Here is a 20,936-nt window from a genome sequence, read left to right on the forward strand (position 1 = left end):
TATTAGTGTAATGCATTTGTATTTTATTTGATAATTTTTTAATATCTTTAAATTTTTAACGTAAGAATAAATCTCATCTACGGGTTGACCCGATCTTCGTTTACAAGGAAAAGTAATATTTTTTACATGGATCGAATCAGGTTTCACCAATTTTTTCTGTAAATATCCCTCAATAATTAATAAAATTTTATCACTTTATGTACATGAAAAATGTAAACATAAAAGTTTGCTCCCAGTACACTAGTTAGCAGATACGAACCCAGGTATGATCCGAGGAAACGAAAAAGTACTTCACCCACATCTACTTCGAACACTATGATCCCTTTGTATAATGTATTTCACTTCCCGACTGCTTAATGAGTTAAGTTCGTCTACTCTCATCGATCAAGCTTGTCGAGCTTCGACTGGTCGAATTTTTAGACCTTTGATTCTTGATATCTTCTGGCATGATTTGTCGCCTTCTGGTTGACTTGTTTTTCCCAGTTACTTCTCTTGTATAGAAAACTTTGGGATCGAATTTGGATACAGAAGCTGTCTGACTAAAAATATTTTTCCTTTAAAAAAACATGGAATTTTTTTAAAAAAAAGCTCAAAAAACTATTTTCAGTAATCGGAAAATGTGATTTATGAATTCCCATTTCAACTTCTCCTCACAAAATATATATTAAGGAAATAAGTTTTTCAAAGTGATTTTTCTTCCTTCCAAAAATACAGTTAAAATACCGAGATTAGTAAAATGTATTTTTATAACTTGTGAATTTCATACGCAAACTAGCCCTTAATTATTTCCAAACAAATACATAAAAATAAGAAGTGTTAGGTTGATATTCACGGGAAATTTATGGTCCGATTCCAGCAAGTGTCACTAGCCCAGACGCAGATTTCGAATTTGTCCTGAGCCTGAAATCACGAAGAAGACCGTTAAAAGGGGGCCGGGAGGATGTCTCGACGTAGCCCCTCCGACGCTCAAGTCAGAGACTGAGGATATATGGGGAGAGCAGCTAAGGGTACTGCTGAAAAGTAATATAGTGAATGAATATCATACACTCAAACCTGGTATTTATAGGAGAATACATGGTCCTTGATAGGCCTGTCTTCCATTGGGCTAGGGATGAGCCAGTGGTAGTGGGCCTATCCATGGGGTATCATAGATGTAATAATTGTCTCTGTTGGGATAACAATCGAAACTTGACGTTTGAACTGATGCGCGGTTTAAAAGATTTGAATTGCAACGTTGGTTATAAAGCTACAAGCGCTTTGTTCTACAATTAGATATCATGGACTGATGTGTGGTTTCAAAGATTGAGCTACAACGTTACCACTAACTATAATTTTTGGTAAAGCGACAAACAATCGGTTGTATAATTGATATTAGAATCAATGTCATATGTTTGATTCTCATTTATTGTAAAAACTACCATTATTGTGTCGTGATTGTTGGGTCCAATGTAAATCAAACTTATACGTAATTTGTATATTTAATAGATTGAACAAGTCAATTAAAACCCAAAAACTCACATTTTCAAACCTTCTATTTTAACCACTCCACAAGTAGAAAAATATGACAATATAATAACGTCCAATAGAGTAATGGTTGCGGATTCTATAATTATAAAAAAAAAATTATATATTTTGAGAATAAATATTTTTTGGAGATTATTAGACTTGTATCTCGACGAATTCAATGAAAAATTTGGGAAAAAAATACTTAATTTATATATATATAGAATATTATATGTTCAAGGTGTTAATTTGATGGTTTTTACCATCTTCAATATTTACATTAATTTTCCTTAGTAGTCGAGTAGTTTTCCGTATTTAAGCATATGTATTTTTGTTTCCATCTTCCGTAATTACGTGATTTAAAAATATTGTGAGATATTAATCTAAATTTTGACAACCATAAATTCTCCACTTCCCCTCCAACAAAATAGATCCTTCAAAGAAATCTTCAACCCGACATGTATCCTTTCTTTCTTCTCCATCCTCCATGCAACAAAGACTAGGCTTTTTATCCCATCCAATGTTCAAGAAAGAACTAAGCCAACCAATATTATTTGTATTCTTCATCCTCACTCCCATTGTCTGCTACAAAATCCTAATCCCGTTGCAGCCCAGGTATCTTTTCAATGTTGATTTCTTATCCCAAATAATACCCGGAAAAACTTGTGATTATTCTTATGGGAAGTGGGTTTGGGATGAAACTCAGCCCCAGAAAAGATATAATGAAGATTGCCCTTTCTTGGATTCTGGATTCAGATGCCAAAGGAGTGGGAGAAAGGATTTGGATTACCAGAAATGGAGATGGCAACCCCAAAATTGTAATCTTCCAAGGTATGTATATATGTGTTGTGTGTGTATATATGCATATGTATATGTAGAAATGAATGAAAAATATTACTTATTTAAATGGACAAGGTATTTTTGTAAAAATTAATTGATATCACAAAGTTGGACTACTAAGGGTCTCAACCTTTGTATATAGTATAAATATGAATCATGATCATGATTATTAACAGATCAAGTTAATTAACAAAATTTTGTTATGATTGTTAATTATTATCTGGATAACGATAATTCAATTATATTAAATATATAATTTATAGAGATAATGTGCATATTTGAATTTTAAAAGCGGATTTAAATATTATAAACTTATAATTATGAGTAAATTATATGAAAAAGATATTTATCTAAATTGATAAGATATTTTTGTAAAAAAATTAATGGGTGCCATGAACTCAGATTACTGAAGACAAGATATAATTGCTCAAAAATAGAAAAAACAATAATAATAAAAAAGAAGATACGTACGAGGATTGTTAAGAGTGACCGAAACTATAGCTAGCTACTCGGGGTAGATGTTAGCTGTACAAAAAAATTAAATTTTGTACATCTTTTTCAATAAATTATATTTTTCTCTTTAATAAACAAAAACTTTATATTTGATCGCTAGTTCACCTTATTGTGAAAGCTCTTAAAACTTACCTGAAACTAAATTTTGTTCCGCTCTTCTCTTCTCGTAATAGAAGATATGTTTCAAACTTTACGCATTTCATTCTATAAATTCACTATTTACCTTTTGACATATTCTTTTACTTGAATACTACTTTGGATATATTTTATTTCATATTAATGCATTTACCTAATTTCTAAAATATCATATCTTGTCGTAGTATTATGGGTTAATTAGCTTTTTAAAATAGTTGTTGAATGTGTTTTAAGTTAATATAGCACGTGCACCAATTTGGAACATAATAAATACATTTCTTTAGAGAGTGACAAACAGTTTAATTTAAATGAATGATTTTTTTATAGGATAATGAAATACAATTTTGAAAGGGAAAAAAATTGCATTTCTTGTATTTTGATTTACTCCCTCGTGTGTTGAAGTTAACCTAATGCATTTGTCCCATTATTTCAAAATTTGCATTCAAACATATATGCTGCAGATTCGATGCAAATGACTTCCGAAACAGTCGGATAGTTTTCGCCGGGGACTCCATCGGCAGAAACCAATGGGAGTCTCTAATATGCATGTTGACACATGGAATTTCTAATATATCCACAGTATATGAAGAATCTGGGAGTCCAATAACAAAACATGATGGATTTCTCTCAATCAAGTTCCAAGAATACAATCTCACTGTGCAATACTACAGATTGCCTTACCTGGTAATGATCGCCAGGGCACCAAAGAATGCATCAAAAGAAGTCCGGGGAGTGATTCGCATCGACAAACTGCACTGGTTTTCTCAGAAATGGGTCGGGGCTGATGTTCTTATATTCAATGCTGGTCATTGGTGGAATCAAGATAAAACAGTAAAGTCGTACGTAACATACAAAAACCAAATATTTTATACACATGCAGCTAATAGGGGTGCTAACAAATCGAATTCATCAAATACAACCTATTTTTCTCACATTTAAGCTTGACCTCAAAATTTTTGAACCCGCTTAATAAACCTCTAAACTTGGCTTCATGTCAACTTGGAGTTGCCAGCTTGAACTCTACTCTTTTGGTGCAAACTTAACTACTGAGTTTTAATGATAATAAAAAAAAATCGTAACTTGAGCTCGTGAGCTAGAATTTCTCAGTTATCAAGAAATTATATAAACGGTTGAGCTCGATAAATTCAAATACAATCAAAATGATATTCAAGTCAACTTGATTCATTTACGCCCTATTTCCAGTTACTAAGATGCACAATCATCCGAACTTGTAAACCTTTCAAATCCTTGTTCCAAAATGTACGGCTATGTGTATTCCATTTGGTGTTTCTTATTTATTTTTTTATTCCTATCAGGGGGTTTTATTTCCAGGAGGGGGAGCACGTTAACATGACAATGGATGTGATGGAAGCTTTTCGGAGATCCCTCCACACATTGAAGTTATGGGTGATGCAGAGTTTAGAGCCAGAGAAGAGTTATGTATTCTTACGCAGCTATTCACCAGTACATTACAGGTAAACTGTCAAAAAATTTCTACTTACTACTACAAGGTCATTTCGTCCATACATACAAGGGGCAGATATCAACCTTGGCAATAAACTATGAGAACATGAATATGACAAGTCATTTTTGCAGGGGCGGAGAATGGAACCAAGGTGGATATTGCAACACAAGTACAAAGCCAGAAACAGACTACACAAAGCTGGAACCTGAGCCATTGAACAATATATTTACATACGAGGTAGTCGAACAAATGAAAAGTGCAAAAAGAAAGGCCTGTTTATTGAACATCACGTACTTAACAGAATTAAGAAAAGATGGACACCCATCTAGTAATCGTGAACCAGGTACACCGGAAAATGCTCCACAAGATTGCAGCCATTGGTGCCTACCTGGAGTGCCGGACACATGGAATGAGCTTCTATACGCTGAGTTAACGAAGATGGGATTTAGAACAAGGTCAATTACATGAAAAAGACGACTGGTCTGATGTGGTATGGACGGAAGGCGTGGTGAATTTGGTTATTCCTCGGAAGTTTCATTGAGGCTTGCCTCCTCCTCCAGTTCCTTCACTTTCTCAACCTTCCTCAAGAGGTCCAGCCTGTCATGTCCGTATGTGGAAGGTATCTGCCAGGGACCAAATAAAATATTTTCTTAGGTTGGGATTCTACAATCTAATTGAAAGAAACTATCAGAGGGTTCGATTATACATACCAATGCTGGTGCGTATCTTTGAATTGCAGCCAACATGGCAGCATGACCAACTGCCGTCACCTGTAGTATATATGCATCAGCGCACCAGCTCATCTGAAATCAAGTTCCAGGAGAAGAAAGCAAAGACCTTTGTATCTACGACCATGTAAACCGTTTACCAAACATGAAGTAATTTTTGTTTTGACTTGGTAAGTTCCTAAATGAACATATTGCAATCACGTAAGTGACTGCCTTAATCCCTTTGCCAATTGATTTTTACCCTTACCTTACGCAGCCTATAAAAGGGTAAACTACTGAAACTTTGTCATCACACAGGCTTATCCTGCTCAAAACCCAAAAACAAGAGCAATGAAAATTAGGCAAGCACTTTTTCCCATGGAACAGGAGAATTTCCATCCCAATCATGTGCATAATATCATTATAATAGGATGTGCAGAGAATCATTGCCGGGAAGAGATATCCATACGCAAATATTAGATGGGGATTGAGCAAGAGGACCTAGTACAGAGAAATCTATGTAAGGTAGCAGAGAGGCTCTCAGTTATTCTATTTGAAAATACACGCCCTTTAATACCCATGCTTATATTTTCTATGAGAATAAATATTTATTTTTTAATGGTAGGGAATAACCTTTGTGTGCCCCGTGAATGGTCAATCATACATTTAACTAACTCGAGCAAATTTTTTTATGAGAAACAATATTGTATGAGGATAATAAAATATAATAGTTAAAAAGGTTGCCGATTCTTCTGTATCATCGAAAATCATGTTGATTCGCTTTAGCTAGATTGACCAAAAGATACAATGGACTGTCACAATCCAAAAAAAAAAACACTGCCTCCCTTGCCAATATCGCGACCAACATCTAAAACAAACAATTCACGTGCTGATCTTGGAGCAACACACACCAAACCAAACTCCTCCAGAGATATGGACCAAATACTAGTCGTGAACGGACAATGCATAAGCATATGATCCTGAGTCTCATATTGCACATGAAGACCATCTCTTTTGCAACACATCACAAATTGGCAATTTACCCATAGTCCACGAGAATACTTGAACCTTACGTGAGACTAGTACTTTCAAAATAAATTGACAAAGGAATGGAGGAAAGTCAATGATCGGGAAGAAAGATTCATAAAAAGATTTATCAGAAAGACCCTAAAGAATCCCATCTCAAACCCTTATATCTACACTGTCTACATCAAACCTGATATTATCTAAAAAAACCCTAACAAAGAATTCAACTCAATCACTTCCTTGTTGTTCAGATCCCTTCTGAAGTGCAAAACCAATGATAAATAAAAACGAGCTTCCTCTTCTTTAATGAACTGAATAATAAGCTTGTTATGAAGTGTAGAAATCTGAAATAAAGATGGATAGAGGTCTTCCAAAGATCATCTCCCCACTATTTATCCTCCCAAAATCTAATAATATCATCTATTTAGCCACTGCCCTCACTAATTGATGAAAAGCCGGGTAAGTTTGAGAAATAAATTTCCATGGACTTCTGAATGTAACATTTCTTGATAAACCCGTATCTCATCCATTTTATTACATCTCATATTTGCTCACAATAATCTTCTTCCATAACTGCTCCCCAACATCTCCACCACCTCCCCAAAAGTGCTCTATTTCTCAAACATATGTTCCCAACGCCCAAGCCCCCTCATTCTTTCGGTTTGCAAACATTTTCCCACGCACAAACACAACAATACAAAAATAGACTGATACCGTAGATATTATTGACCAAGTAGATTCACACAGATAAATCTCCAACCTTAATCGACCAAAACAAGACAAGCATGATCCATGACAGAGCATCATTAAACAAAAAGTCTTCCTTGCTTACCGGGAGAAGCATAAGAAAACCAATTGGAACAACAGATGCCAAATCAGTCAATGTCCTTCGGAGTGCCTGCTTTTCTTTTTCTGCTAGTTCATCCCCTATCAGGCTCCGCCTAAGCAGGTCCATGGCAGCAACAACATCAACGGCTAGAAGCTGAGTGCCTTGCAGAACATCCTGTTCGTGAACATCAAACTTTTTTATACTAAAACAGCACGCATAGGGAAGAACATATGCACTCAACATTCATCTCCTAATGTGTTTTGTCAAACCATTGACGTACAATATTATGTTTCCTAATCTGGGGCAAAAGCACGAGTATTGAGAAATTTCAATAATACATCATTTGATTTGAAGTCCAGAAATACCATTTCAGCTCACAACTATAACAAGAAAGGCAGGTAAAGAGGGTATGTTTGTGGACTTTTTTAGGAAAAGAAATAAGGGACCCTTTAATAAGCAAATCAGGCAAACCAAATGCATGGTTAGGTTTATCAGTCACATATACAAGAAGATGATAAAATTACCATGCTTGTTTCTTTCAGTTTATCCAGTGATTTATTAATGATACTGTCTTTCTTCTGAACCTGATCCACTCTAGCAGCTTTAGGATCATTACTGTGTCTGAATGTGCCATCTTTCACCTGTGTTTCCTCCTGGATAAATGCAGTTGATGAATCTCATCAACTAAACCAGGAACCTAAACGCTTGTTGATAAAAAAACATCTTAACAACACACTGGAAGAGATGGATAAATGATGAAGTTTACACCAGATCATAATATCAGATGCTTGGTATAGGGCCTTCAGGCCACTAATTCAAGACCAAAAGATGTAGGCAATTAGAAAGAGTTCATCACCAAACATTTATAATCTGCCACACACATGATGAACTAAGAAAACACGGTTTGTGAACAGGGTTCTTTTTTCTCTTTCAGGAGAATCTGTCTGATTTTCATTTAAAAAAAACTATAAACTTGAAACAACGAACCAATCGAAAAACATACCTAAGGACTTTTGGTTTTTGGGCACAGATGACATGCTTTCCATCAAGTAGAAGTAGGTAATAAAGATCAGTCTACCTAGTATTTGACAAGTTTGGAAGGCCGTTCAGACTTCAGACTGCTTCAAGCAGAAGTCTGTCAAGATCATAGTGCATATGCCGTATCTTTCACACAATCAGCTATTTTCTTGTTTTTGTTTTAATTTTTATGTTAAGTAGGCACTAAAGTAGCAGATCTCACTCCACTCTGATCAACCAGTCACAAAGCGAAACCACAGCTTCGATAACAAATAAAATAAGTCAACTGTAAGGTATCAAAAAGTAAATACCCTCTATTATTTCAAAGAAAGCCAAACCCAATTATTTTTTAATACCAACAAAAATTGAAGACTTAAATTCTCAGTATTGATTGCCCCAAAAGTTGGAGAGAACAAGCACTATTGTTATAAAAGAGACATAATGTAGCATCAAGTTTTGATATTAGGAACATAGATTATAACCATTAGAAATAGCCTATCATGCTCATTAATTATCCTGGCAGGAAAATCAATGTGTACCTCATCATATACGCATCGATTGGTGCTCTCTTGAACACGTTTCTCAAGTTCCATCAATTCACTTCGTAATAGTTCAAAGCGCTGAATTTCTTTGGATTCTGAGTCCGCTATGTCATTACTTACAGTATTTTGTTCAAAGTACTCATCAATCTGCAGTGCAACCAAACAAGAAATTTGGGACATCATTAACAAACCAGTTTTTCCAGAGAAGCGTGATTACTTTTAATTCAGCAGCATGAGTCATTTAATATTTTCTATAGCTATAAGTAGGCCAGTGGTAGTCAAACTATAGTTCATACTTCTTAAAGGTAGATGCTTTTAAAATATGCGAATTTCGTTTTGGGTATGCTCTGGATCTCAGTACATGCAAAGTGGAGTTACATAGCAAATGAAAATATAAACAGTTTGCACACAAAGATACCAAGGCTAAACCTAGTCCTGGAAAATAAAATGATGGACATAGTGTCTGTAAAATAAAAGAATATGTCATTAGGGCGCATTAAATTATTTGGTATTAAACCAGCTGTTGGGGCCCAACGAAAGATCAAGTAAAATCTACAGGTTCAGAAGTCTAATCTATGCACCGCCGACAAAATCATAGTTAAATGGTGAACTGCAGCACCCAGCAGGGCAAATAACAATCACAAAAGGCTCCAAATTAGTCACCAGCTTTGAAAAAGATCTAGGGGTCATATAAAATCAAATGCAGAATATATACACATATATGATTAGTTGCAAAATCAATGTCGGACATACACTTTCATCAGCAGATGAGGAGTTCAGATCAGAGGATTTGGCTGGGCTTCCATCAAAGAAATTCCATAATCCATATGACCTGCCAAGGAAAAAAAAGAAAGATACTAACACAAAATCCAGCAAGTTTACATAAATACAAAAAAATTTGAAAGAAGGGATAAAATAAGAAAGATTATCTGAGAAGTCTCAAACCTTCTGTTCCTATCAATTTCTTTGTTAGAATTATTCCCCTTTCCCCTGGAATACTGCCTCTTCTCATCAGTCGAAGTTGCAGAGCTACATACATCATCACTCTAGTAGATCGAAACAGAAGAAATGGAAACTTACAAACCAAATTGAAAGACTGGTCCAATATGATAAGGACAATTAAGTTACATGAACTGAAAGGCTAAATACTTTGAGAGAGCTCACAAACAAAGAAGATATCCCTATTAATTGACTAATATGAAAATCAGTTCAAAGTACGGGGTACTGAATATTTTCTTGACTCTTCTACATTGATAGCTTTATGATACTAAAAATTGCATTCGCGATTCTTAACACTTCAATATGCATGAAATGTCACATCAATCATCATTCATAGACCAGCCATTTAATCAAAAGAAGTAATATCCCAATTTTCGGCTTTGCCTCTATCCAAAAGTTTTCGTTCCAAAACCGAGATCCATGAAATAAGCAAAAAATATACCATCTGAACCAAACTGCGCAATCCATTCTTGGGGCAAACAGACCATATGGCACAGGGGAAGTATTTATAGCCATATTCAAATAAAGTTTTGGTGGGCCATCAGCCATAGAGGATTTCAGCATATACCTGCTGAAGAGAAGCTGCCTTGGCTCTAAAAGATGCCTCAAGAAATTCAGCCTCTTTCTTCAGTCTCCGAATCCTTTCAAGGTCTGAACACGCAGCTTTCAAATGCTCCTTTCCAGAACTAGAGCTTGACAAATGCAACTCCTGGAGTAATTCTTCAAGCCGTAAAAGAGCTCCTTCGACGCTCTCCAATGCCTAGGAGAAAATCCAAAACATCAGAGCATAATCGCAATTACTTTTTGTAGTTCAAGTCCAAAATGTAGAAATAATATGGTTCAAACACATAAATCAATAAACTATACACGTCAGTGAAGTAAATAACAATGAAAACATAAATCTATCAGAAGCAGCAGTTTCCTACATGTCGAAGTGATTCAAATTAATGCATATTTTAAAACACGCGGAAAAAGGACTCAGAAAAGCTCAAGTCGTGCAATGAGCAACTACGAACAAAAGAAGTTAAGATCCACTCCAATGGTGAACCCCTTTACACCAACAAGATGTTTACAACATATTAAAATTTTAATTGTAAAGAATTTACTTCAAAACACAACGAAACAAAAATTCTAATTTTCACTGTTTATATTAATGTAAAAATACAATTTTAAAGAGCGTGGACAGCACAATTGCAAACTACCTTATCAAACGATTCAGACTCCTTATCAACCGGTGAATGATCCCGTTCAACAATTCTGCATATAAATTCCAATAATTTAATAAAATAATATTTTTCCTTCAAACTACTGATTCATTAAGCATGCCTCCTTTCAGAGTGAAAAAAATAACTTGGCCATGAACTGGAGCCAGTTTAATCCATAACCGAATAAATTCCGAAAATCAATCAAAACTTTCTATGGGATTGTTGGCTATCGTATGTAAGAGACAATAACAAAATTTTCAATTATGACTTTCCAAGTGTTTTATTTTGAGTGGCAACCAAAGTATAAATTCAATTGAGCCAAAAAGATCCATATGATCTATTCGTCCTTCAAAGAATGATGCAATCAAGCCAATCGATTTATTGCTCCAGCTATAGATGCTGTGAGGGACATCTGTATAAGCATGGCCATTTACAATGTCTTTCCAAAGAGATATCTTTCTCCAGATGTTTAGCAGTTTTCTGAGAGCAATCTAAACATCTTACATCAAGAGCAATATGAACATTGTTGTTCTTTCATCAATCCATTCAAAGTAGACACGTGTTTTTGCCACTATACAGCAAAGCTTCAAGAATGTATTTGGAGAGTTAGCAAGAAAATAAAACATCGGAACTTCTTCTATTTCAAGTACGCCAACACATTTAGAGAGAGAGAGAGAGAGAGAGAGAGTATCTCAGGATTTCTTTCCCTCCTTTAACTTACTTCTGTATCCCCAGCTCTTTCATGCATGCTTTTAACTTCTCGTGCCTGAGATAACGAACAAATATGACATTATTTGTTCAAAGCATTGGAAATTCCATATAATGAATTGGAAAGAAAATATTGGATACCCTTTGGAAAGAAATCTCGCTGCCTTAACGTTAGATGGATTCTCTAACCATTTACTGTACTTAATAAAGCTCTGGATCCAGTGAGAGCATACATCTAATACAACGGGAATAGCTTCGGTATTTGGTGGACCGTCTTTATGTTTGTTTCCGAAGGTAGGTTTGGAGGTACTACTGCTACCAGGATAAAAAGGAAGCCAGTCCAGCTCTTCACACACAACCTGTAACACAGACTCTCTTAAATTGTATGAATCATGCAACTTATCATCCCTCTGATTTATTATGAATGCTAACCTCCACATAAAGTTGATAAGAACTTATTGCTGACAACTGAGGATAGTATAAAACACTGCCACCAATGAGATATCTGTTTCGAGAAGGTAAGGTAAAGATAAAAGGGAAGGTAAAGACACATGAAATCATGAATCAACATTTTAAGTGAAAAGGAGTGCTTCAGCACACCGTATTAATCCTTCAATAGGTTCATCCATGTTTTCAAAACCGTTAGCAAATAGAAATGACTGTGTGCTTCTTCCTAAGGCAATGAAGAACCCAAATACGGCCAAATCCCTCTCCAAAACCTGAAATACGACAGAAAAATGGGTTCAGGATACCAGAACGGAACAACCAAACATATTTTTCAAAGTAAAAAAGGAGTTTAAAAATTTCCCTTAAAACCTTTCTAAGAACAGGCACAAGGCTACTCGCAAACCAGCGAAAGTAATTATGAGACTCAATTTTCTGCCTTAATCTCCAGATTGTTGCTAAATTGCTGTATGCTCCATCACAGAAATCATATTTCAATTGAAAACTGGGGGGGATAGCCAAAATTTTATATAAGCCTTATCGAATTCTTAACCATATTTGATGCTTTAGGAACCAATCACAGGCTATTTATACATTGGGATGTAAACGAACCAAATTGAGCCGAATAAAAGAGAATTTTAAGGCTCGAATTTGGCCTCGAGCTCATTTTTTAAGTTCGAATATTTTAAAATTTTGGGCTCTAGATCAAGTTTGACCGGAAAGATTCAAACATGTTCGCGAGATATTCATGAAATTTCTCGAAAATAAATATTCAAAAAGTTCGATATATTTATTTACTATATAATTATATTATATTAACAAAATTTTAAACTCGTGAGATACGAAACAAAATAAAATGGGTTGATTTAAACTTAAAAAATAGTTTGAACATGTTCGAGTTCAGATCGAATTCAATAATTCGATTACGAATCAAATATTTTTCGAGCCGTATTTAAAATCTTGCTATTCGTGGGATTCGTTTGCACCTAGTCTATACTATAGAAAGGCCGAAAAAAGTTACAGCAATAAAAAAACTTTGAGAATTGCACATTACAAGAGCAGGCAGCCAAAAATAATTTCCCAAATAGTTTAAAAAACCTTGGATATGACATGTTCAGATAGAGAAACTTTGTTCAAGTGTGGCATCAAACTCTTAAACATAAACTTTAGATACTTTAAAAATTATCGAAATACAAGGAATATAGAATAGGCTGACCTCAATACTTTCACAGGTAGTGAGTCTGGACCAAATTCTCTCCCGATCTATAGCTCGCTGCAGCTGCTTTTGTACTAGACTCACCCAAAATATGATCTCTTCAGCATCAAAATCATTTTTCATTCTACAAGATGCAGCTCGGGGACCAAAATGAACAAGAAATTCTCTATGCTGGCCAATTTCCTTGATTGAATAATAAGCTTGGCCAACAGGAACAAATTCGACCAACATGTCCATCAATCTACCAGTTATGTCAGGAATAACGGAAAAGAATTGAGCACACGAAACCTTCGTTGGTCCAAGTTTTGCAATTGCTGCAATGCAACTAAGTGCAAGCATGAGAAGGGAGATGTCACTTGAATTGCCTGAATTTGAGGACAAGTCTTTCCTGTACCTGAAAAGTTGTTAAAAACTCATAAACCCTTTTAACTGTTCTCATATAGATAAATATAGGTTTCATTGGATACAAACACACTTACACTGTAGTAGCAGCAGCAAAGCACTTATCCTTTTCAAAATAACCAACAAAACTGGTCACCACAGTTGGTATTTGCTCTGACCAAAATCGGTCAAACACTCCAGCTTGTTTGGCTAACAACTTCTCTCTAATTACATTCTCCAAAGGAGCGGATTGACGAGATAAGCTACATTATAACCATAATATAAACATTAGATTATCTTTATAAACATATAAAAATGACAGGAACTAACTCCCTTGAAATCTGGTGGATTGCAGGAAAAAAAATAGAACAAAATAAAACAAAAACAAATCACATTTATCATCAAGCATGTAATAAAAATTCAACTAATATTCTGCAATATACAAGGTCAACTGCAACACACAAGGGATCACTGTTATGTCAAAGACAGAAAAAAAAGGAAAAAAGCGAATTAATAAGAACCAGAACTATAGAAGACAACATAAGAGAGATTCACCTCTTTCTAGTTTTTTCATTAAATAATTGATTTATGGTCTAGATTGATCGAAGGCTGCATGGTCATAAACATTACGGAAGTTGTAGAAAGGTCCAAGAGGAGACATACGGCTGAAGTAAACTAACATTAGTCTAGAAGCCTATGCATTCTTTTGCACTTGCAAAGGCACAAGCTAAGATAATAGCGGTGTCTTACCTTTTTTCTGGCACAAATCCATACAAACGTAGAGAGTCGCATAAGAAAGTTGAGCAGTTGCCTGGCAAATGCTTACAGTGGAAGCAGAGGCATTAAAAAAAATAAGAGAGAATTTTTATAAAGGCATGTAGACCTTCTCGTGTATTGCACTCTGTTTTTCATCAACAACTTGCTACCAATCAACACTATATAACAACTCATGTCAATCACTTCCTATCATACCCTTTTTAAGGGAAACTCATCCTATTTTTGGCATTTTAGAACAAGTTAAATGGAATCCAATTGCCTTATCATTCTCTTTTAAAAATGGCGATCTCTCAAGGGCAGATTCTCAAAGAAGTGGAATGTTGAGTTCCTTGATATCTACCGTTGTCGATAGATTCAAGTAAAGTACCATTTGCAAAGTCAAGATCCACATCTGGTAATATGATCGAACACTGTACTCCGGTGTTGGTGTTTTAATTGCTATTTAAATGCAGTTTCAGTGAGCAACATGAAAGAGTAATTATCTACTAAATCAAGTAAAAGACTATTCCTTAACTCCGTTATTTCTCGTTTTCCGTCCTCTTACCTCCTCCACGGCCCTTTAGCAATTTAACAACACGAGGAATGTCAGACACTACATTTGTTTACTTGAATCAGTAGAACATTTTACCATGTGAAACATAAAAAATTTTAAGGTCAAATATCATATGCTTGGCTGCCAATGCACATTTGGAGGACAACGTAACAGTTTCTCCCAAGAGCAACAATTCCACAAGCCAAAAAGTAACCCAGCTAAAGAAAAAAAAATAAAAACAAGAAAAAGTGGTCAGAGTGAATCAACTCATTATTTTTTCTTTTTTACCTCAGTAGAAGAAATAATAAATATGCCAGAGTTTTCTAAATTCGGTGTTTCTTTCTTTTTGCCACCAAGTCAGATTGTTTCCATAAGATTAACATGAAAATATATCTTGAAAAAAAGAACAAAAAGATTTTTTTTTTCCATCATTGACCATTCAAAATTATTTGTCTAATCACAAAAAAAAAAAAAAGAAATCCTAAAATAAGTGTTATGATCACCAATGGGGTCAGAGACATTATACACAGATCCGGCCTACTAACAGCATGTCTAGGAAACTTAAGGATAATGGATAGAGAACCTAGTTACTTGATCAGATTGGATTCTAGCTTGTTTAGTTTAATTTTTTAGTTTACTAATTTTCAAATAAGGACATCCATCATTATCCCATATGCACAAGCATGAGACAAATTATAGGTTAGCTAGTCTTTATTCTTGGGACTTCGAGTGATCACCTCAATCCAAAACTTGTATATGTACGGAATGGATTTGGAATTATAAAAAAACTAGAATTTTTTCAAAGATAATTGTTAAAAAGATTGAAAAGTTCTTTTTAACGAGTCTTGAATCGTCTAAGAGATTGAGAGATATTCTCTCCAGCGAGCCTCAAATTCACCACCACGAACATAGGTAGAAAGGACATAAATCACTCAAGGTAGGTAACATTCCTGAGCTCAATTATTTCCCAGTAAACCGTCCCTAACACAATCCATAACGCAGGACCAAAACAATAAGCTACCAGGTCAATCAGTGTTAGCCCAGGACAACTTAAATGAGTAATTAAAAAGCTAGTAAATAGCCACAAGTCTTTGAAAAATCATCATCTGGGTAAAGCACTGACAATGGTCTCTATGATAAAATGAACTCATACCTTCTTTGGACAAATACATTGATATCTCTGTCTCTACCATCTCCTCGAGATGAAATCTCATTAGCTGCACACAGAAGTGAATACACAGACGCCTGAAAAAGTCATAAATCTTTAGCCAATCTAAACAAAAAATAATGCCAAAAAAAGAATAACAAATCACATTCCTGACAAACTTTCAAAGCCAATTATAATAACCCCTTAATAGATGTTCTCCTTGTTCATAATAATGACACGTTCGTCAAACATATATGTGAGTTTTACAGAGAAAACCCAACTAAAATGTATGGAAATTGGACATGAAAGTTTTTCAAAATTAATAACACGTCATCTACAAAATTCTAAAGCATGAATGCAAGGTCCAGTTCTCACACTTGCTTTGGATAACTGCCAGAGGACAAGTGATTACCACTACATGGATGTCATATATGTAACTTTAGAATATTAGAAACAATCCAAACAAGCCAGAAAATAGTACAAGTGAGCAAAATAAGAAGATTCTACTCTACTTTCACGTAAATATATTTACCCTCCCAAAATAATCTAATGAACAAAACAACCTTTCATTTCTCGATTTTAATATATGCAATATATCTTGAGAAACAGGCGATAAGTTTTGCAATAGTAACCATCAGAAAAGTGATCCAAAAGCAATAATTGAATTCACATTGTGCAGCAATTGAGAATTCACAATTTTATCTTGAAAACTTGAGTAATTCTACTCATTCATCTAAAGACATTTTAATGGATAAATTTCAAAACTTGGACGATTCTCAAGTGGACATATATAATCATTTAAAGAAAGTATGATACACGAGCAAACACAAAGAACAGTAAATTCTAAGCCTCATTACATTGTAATGAGTCTGCTCAAAAAGGAATGCTAAAAGAAACTTAAAATGGATTATTTAACTGCTATGTACTACCACATCTTGAGAGTTAATAATGTGAATGTTTTAGATAGTAACCAATTATATTGTCTGAATCCAGGATTCGACAACGATTAGTCCAACATATTCATTTGATTCAGAACCCATTGAATACCAAAAGTCAATATTATCATTACTACGAAATTAAAGCACTGGGTAAATGAAGTGGTATGAGCTCAAGAAAAGCGGCGACATTGACTGTTTGTGTAGGCCTTGGTCGTAGAAGATAAAACACTTCCAACAATTATTCATTTGTTTCCAGTTGATCCTGTTCACAAAGTCAAACAATCATGTCCTTGCATATGAGGTAATAACATTCTTTAGGGCTGCAGAACCAGTATAACTTGCAGATTATGGATTAGTACATCATGGTGAATTTGTAACATACCCAGAGATATAAGCTACTCTAATTAGGCACATGTTCATTTATTTTTCCTTTTCTAAAGGAATCCTTGGTTTCCTCGTGACAGTGGCTAGAAAACTACCATTAGCTATTTAATCAGTTGATTTATGATCCTTCCTAAATGCATCCCCGTAACAATGCATTTTCATCAAAGAAAAACGGATTAGCATTGAATAATAGTATGCTAGGGTAGCAACAATGCATTTTCATTAAACAAAAATGGATGAGCATTGAATAATAGTATGCTAAGGTAACAGCCTGACTACCTGAGTACAGTTTTACTGGGCTAAAAGAAGTGTCTCAGCTACAGTTAGCAATGCTGTTTATAGAAGACAGTTAAAGAAAGGACAAAAATTGTCAAAAAGGAACAAGGCATATCTTAGAATTTGGATTTATAGTCCTCTAAAACTATAATGGTTGTGTTTTTCTATCATATAAAATATATCTTTCCAATTTACACAAGTGTCGGTTATTATCCTTTTGAGTTAGATCGTATACCCTTTTATGTTGTTATGATGGTGATGAAACAGTTCAAACAGTAAATGTACCTAAATTGCACCCCCGGTACCAACTCAACAAGGCCACCATACCATTAATAAAATTAAACCGTATTTCGATAAAGAGTGTCCTACTTCAGTGAATATGCTAGTAAAATACAACTTCCGATGAAGAAAACACTAAAGAGTTTCCAAAACCAGTCAAAGAGTTGAAATGCGGTATTCAGTATTCCATGCCCCACACAAATAAATCATACGAAAAAGAAGGCTTCATAAACAAACTCAATAAGTTTCAATTACATTTTGCACCAACCTGATAAGACAGAACCTTGGCCCAAGCATTTTTGTCTACACCAAGCCAAGTAGGTGAGAACCAAGATGTTTTTGATAAAGAGCTTTGCTCTTTGATAGCAAGTTCAAATATCCTTGCAGAATCATGTAATAACTGAACAAGGCCAGTGTTGTAGTCTTCGTCCTGCAAGGACTGATTCAGTTTATATCTCATTTCCTCAAGATTATCGCTGGTTCTCGCTTGGGAATTTCCATTCACAGTAACGCCATCATCAGCAGAAGCAGAAGGCAGAAGACATTCCATCCTTCTTATTTTATGAAAGATACTAGAATGTTTTCTAAAATCTGGGAACCTGCAGCTAAGACTGAATTTGCTATTTTCCACATGTAAAATCCTTTTCTGATGTTTCCTTCTCGAGTAACAACGATTAATTATAAGGTTATCCAATCCGGAGATTTTTCCATTGATGTAATAAGCTCTAATGGGTTTGACTGAAGACCATGAATTTGAACAGCTGCAAATGCCAAACAAAGAGATTGAGCCACAACCAGAAATGACAAAGGACTTCATCTGGAACTTATATAAATAGTAAAGCAAGTAGTACGTATATAGTTAGCAAAGCAAGTAGTTTGATAAGAACCAACGACACTGCCTCCTGATTTCTGAGCACTAGACAGATTATTTCCATCACAAGACAATTTAATCTTCATATAATCGACACAGAAGTAACCTCCACAGCAAGAAATCAACCAAGGGAAACCAACTTACAGAAATCACAACCTGATCCAAACTGTATGAAACATTAATCCTAAAAAAATGCGAACAAAAAATTAAGATATGACCTGGAAGAGACAATATTCTGGTGGTGCGCGTTGATTGACATGGAACGTATTGGAATTCAACTTCAGCTCGTAAAAACAGAATACGAAGTGCTGGACTGAAATAGAAATGGTGGGAAAATATGGGAAAATGGCCAGAAATTGAGATTAAGGTTGATGACGCAGAGGGAGCTGTATCTATCAGGGCCCCATATATACGTGGGAAGCCATTCGATCACATGATAAATTGGGCCTGACCCGTGGTAGCATCAGTCTTTCGGGCCTAGATAAGAATATGGCCCATTAAAATGGCTAATCTTAAGCCCATCTCAAGCCGTGAATTGTTCAGATGGAATAATATATATTTTCTTGGATAGTAAAACATTTAATTGCACATAGGCATAAGAGCTTTTTCCTGCAAAAACTTAAATAAACAGATATTTTAAAAAAAACTTTCTACAGAAGATCGGAAGTTCGATTGTCAGTTAATTTGCACCAATAAGATAATTGATTTTCTTATTTGATAGCTTAGTAGTTGGTAGAATGTGTTCTTGATCCCTTTTATTTTCAGAAAATAGGATCCAAATCGGCATATTCATTTGCATAAATATATAATGGTTTGAGTCGCCGGAGTATATATCTGTTGTTGCGCGTTTTTTTGGGTGTTAGATGCGGCTCTATTACTTGAAGGCATTACTGGCCATGTGTTCTTCTTGTCTGATTCTGGTATTGCCTTGAAAGATTACCGTATTTGCACATTGTCCACGAGGAACTATTTATTATACGAGCTTTTGTTCTAATATACGCACTTTGTTTCTGTGAAAATAACTTGTTATATGGCCTAATACATGCACGTCAAACTTACCTTTCGAATTCCACGCGCTTTTTGTCATTATATATCTATACTATATTCTATTATATAACACGAAAGCACTCTATATTAATCGAATAGAGTCGTTTATATTTATATATTTTTTAAAATTTTAATGATTATATCAGCTCTAACATATCATAAAAATATTTTGTGACTTTTATATTTTAATATCTATATATATATAAAAGTAGAGTTTTGGCCAAAAATAGTAATTTCCCGCCAAAATGTAATTTCTAAAAAAGGAAAGATATATCATGATTATTGAAATATGTGTACTGCAATAAATGATAATTTCATTTATTGTTTGCATTGATTATATCAATTTATTTAGTTCAAATTTGAATTCAACTCATTTTTATATTAATCCAAATATAATTTATGTATTATATGTCTTTTATTATTTTTATTCAAAATGAAACTAAAATTTATTAAAAACATAAACTATATTAAAACTTTTACATTTATTATATCAATCAATTTAATTTGTGATATGATTTAAAAAAAATATTTCTCATTAGTTTTATTAAATTTGATTTAAAAATATTTATTTATCACATGCTAAAAAATAATAATATATATAGTTTCTCAGAAATTAAAGAATTAAATATGTATTTAGGTTGGTGGTCGACATTAATATTTTAAACACGATAAGAACCATGTCATTGCCTTAGGGTAACACAATTAATCGACATACATTTATATTTAAGAATTTTTTCAAAATTAGCGAAAAATAGTTTTTTATTTTTATTTTTTATAATTATATTATTTTTTACAATTTAAATATCTATTATTTTTTTTATAATAATTAATTTTTAATAATATCATCACGTGCATCGCACGGGTTAAATACTAGTAATATCTAAAAGTTAAGTTAAGTAATACAAATTCACATCAGCAATGAGAACCCACATATAAGTAGAATTCTAGATGAATCATTGGATAGAGTTTAGTAACAGCATAACAAACTTTTGTTGCTCTATTTCTTTATTTGCTCTTATTCAATTGTGTATAAATAGAGTATGATATTTTATTTGATAAAACGTGAAAGGCCATTCATCTTTATTCAGAAGAGATTTTCTCCTTTCCACTTTTCTTACTTGATATCAGAGCTTTCCATAAATGGCGGAAGCTACC

At 34.2% G+C, this 20,936-nt stretch overlaps 2 protein-coding genes across 3 annotated transcripts; one reads left to right on the forward strand and one right to left on the reverse strand.

Moving 5' to 3' along the window:
• The first annotated feature begins 1,974 nt into the window (after window positions 1-1,974).
• LOC142527154 (protein trichome birefringence-like 8) lies at window positions 1,975-4,924 on the forward strand. Its single transcript, XM_075631881.1, has 4 exons — window positions 1,975-2,334; window positions 3,453-3,830; window positions 4,308-4,466; window positions 4,588-4,924. Exons 1-4 carry the CDS (start codon window positions 1,991-1,993, stop codon window positions 4,922-4,924), a joined length of 1,218 nt encoding a protein of 405 aa, XP_075487996.1. The 5' UTR covers window positions 1,975-1,990.
• Window positions 4,656-19,124, reverse strand: LOC142527145 (uncharacterized). Of its 2 annotated transcripts, XR_012815408.1 has the most exons (19): window positions 18,953-19,124; window positions 18,132-18,624; window positions 15,993-16,084; window positions 13,629-13,793; window positions 13,150-13,543; window positions 12,090-12,208; window positions 11,922-11,994; window positions 11,631-11,848; window positions 11,503-11,547; window positions 10,779-10,833; window positions 10,145-10,336; window positions 9,523-9,623; window positions 9,331-9,409; window positions 8,575-8,724; window positions 7,543-7,671; window positions 7,022-7,192; window positions 5,167-5,226; window positions 4,921-5,079; window positions 4,656-4,844 (listed from the first exon to the last, which is right to left on the reverse strand). XR_012815408.1 is itself a non-coding variant. In XM_075631871.1 (18 exons), exons 1-18 carry the CDS (start codon window positions 18,991-18,993, stop codon window positions 4,975-4,977), a joined length of 2,682 nt encoding a protein of 893 aa, XP_075487986.1. In that variant the 5' UTR covers window positions 18,994-19,124; the 3' UTR covers window positions 4,656-4,974. The 2 variants fall into 2 exon arrangements, 1 of the variants encoding a protein (XP_075487986.1); XM_075631871.1 differs by having other exon boundaries at window positions 4,656-5,079.
• Window positions 19,125-20,936: the final 1,812 nt, after the last annotated feature.

Source organism: Primulina tabacum, chromosome 2 (genome assembly GCF_025594145.1).
Source record: "Primulina tabacum isolate GXHZ01 chromosome 2, ASM2559414v2, whole genome shotgun sequence".
NCBI lineage: Eukaryota > Viridiplantae > Streptophyta > Magnoliopsida > Lamiales > Gesneriaceae > Primulina > Primulina tabacum.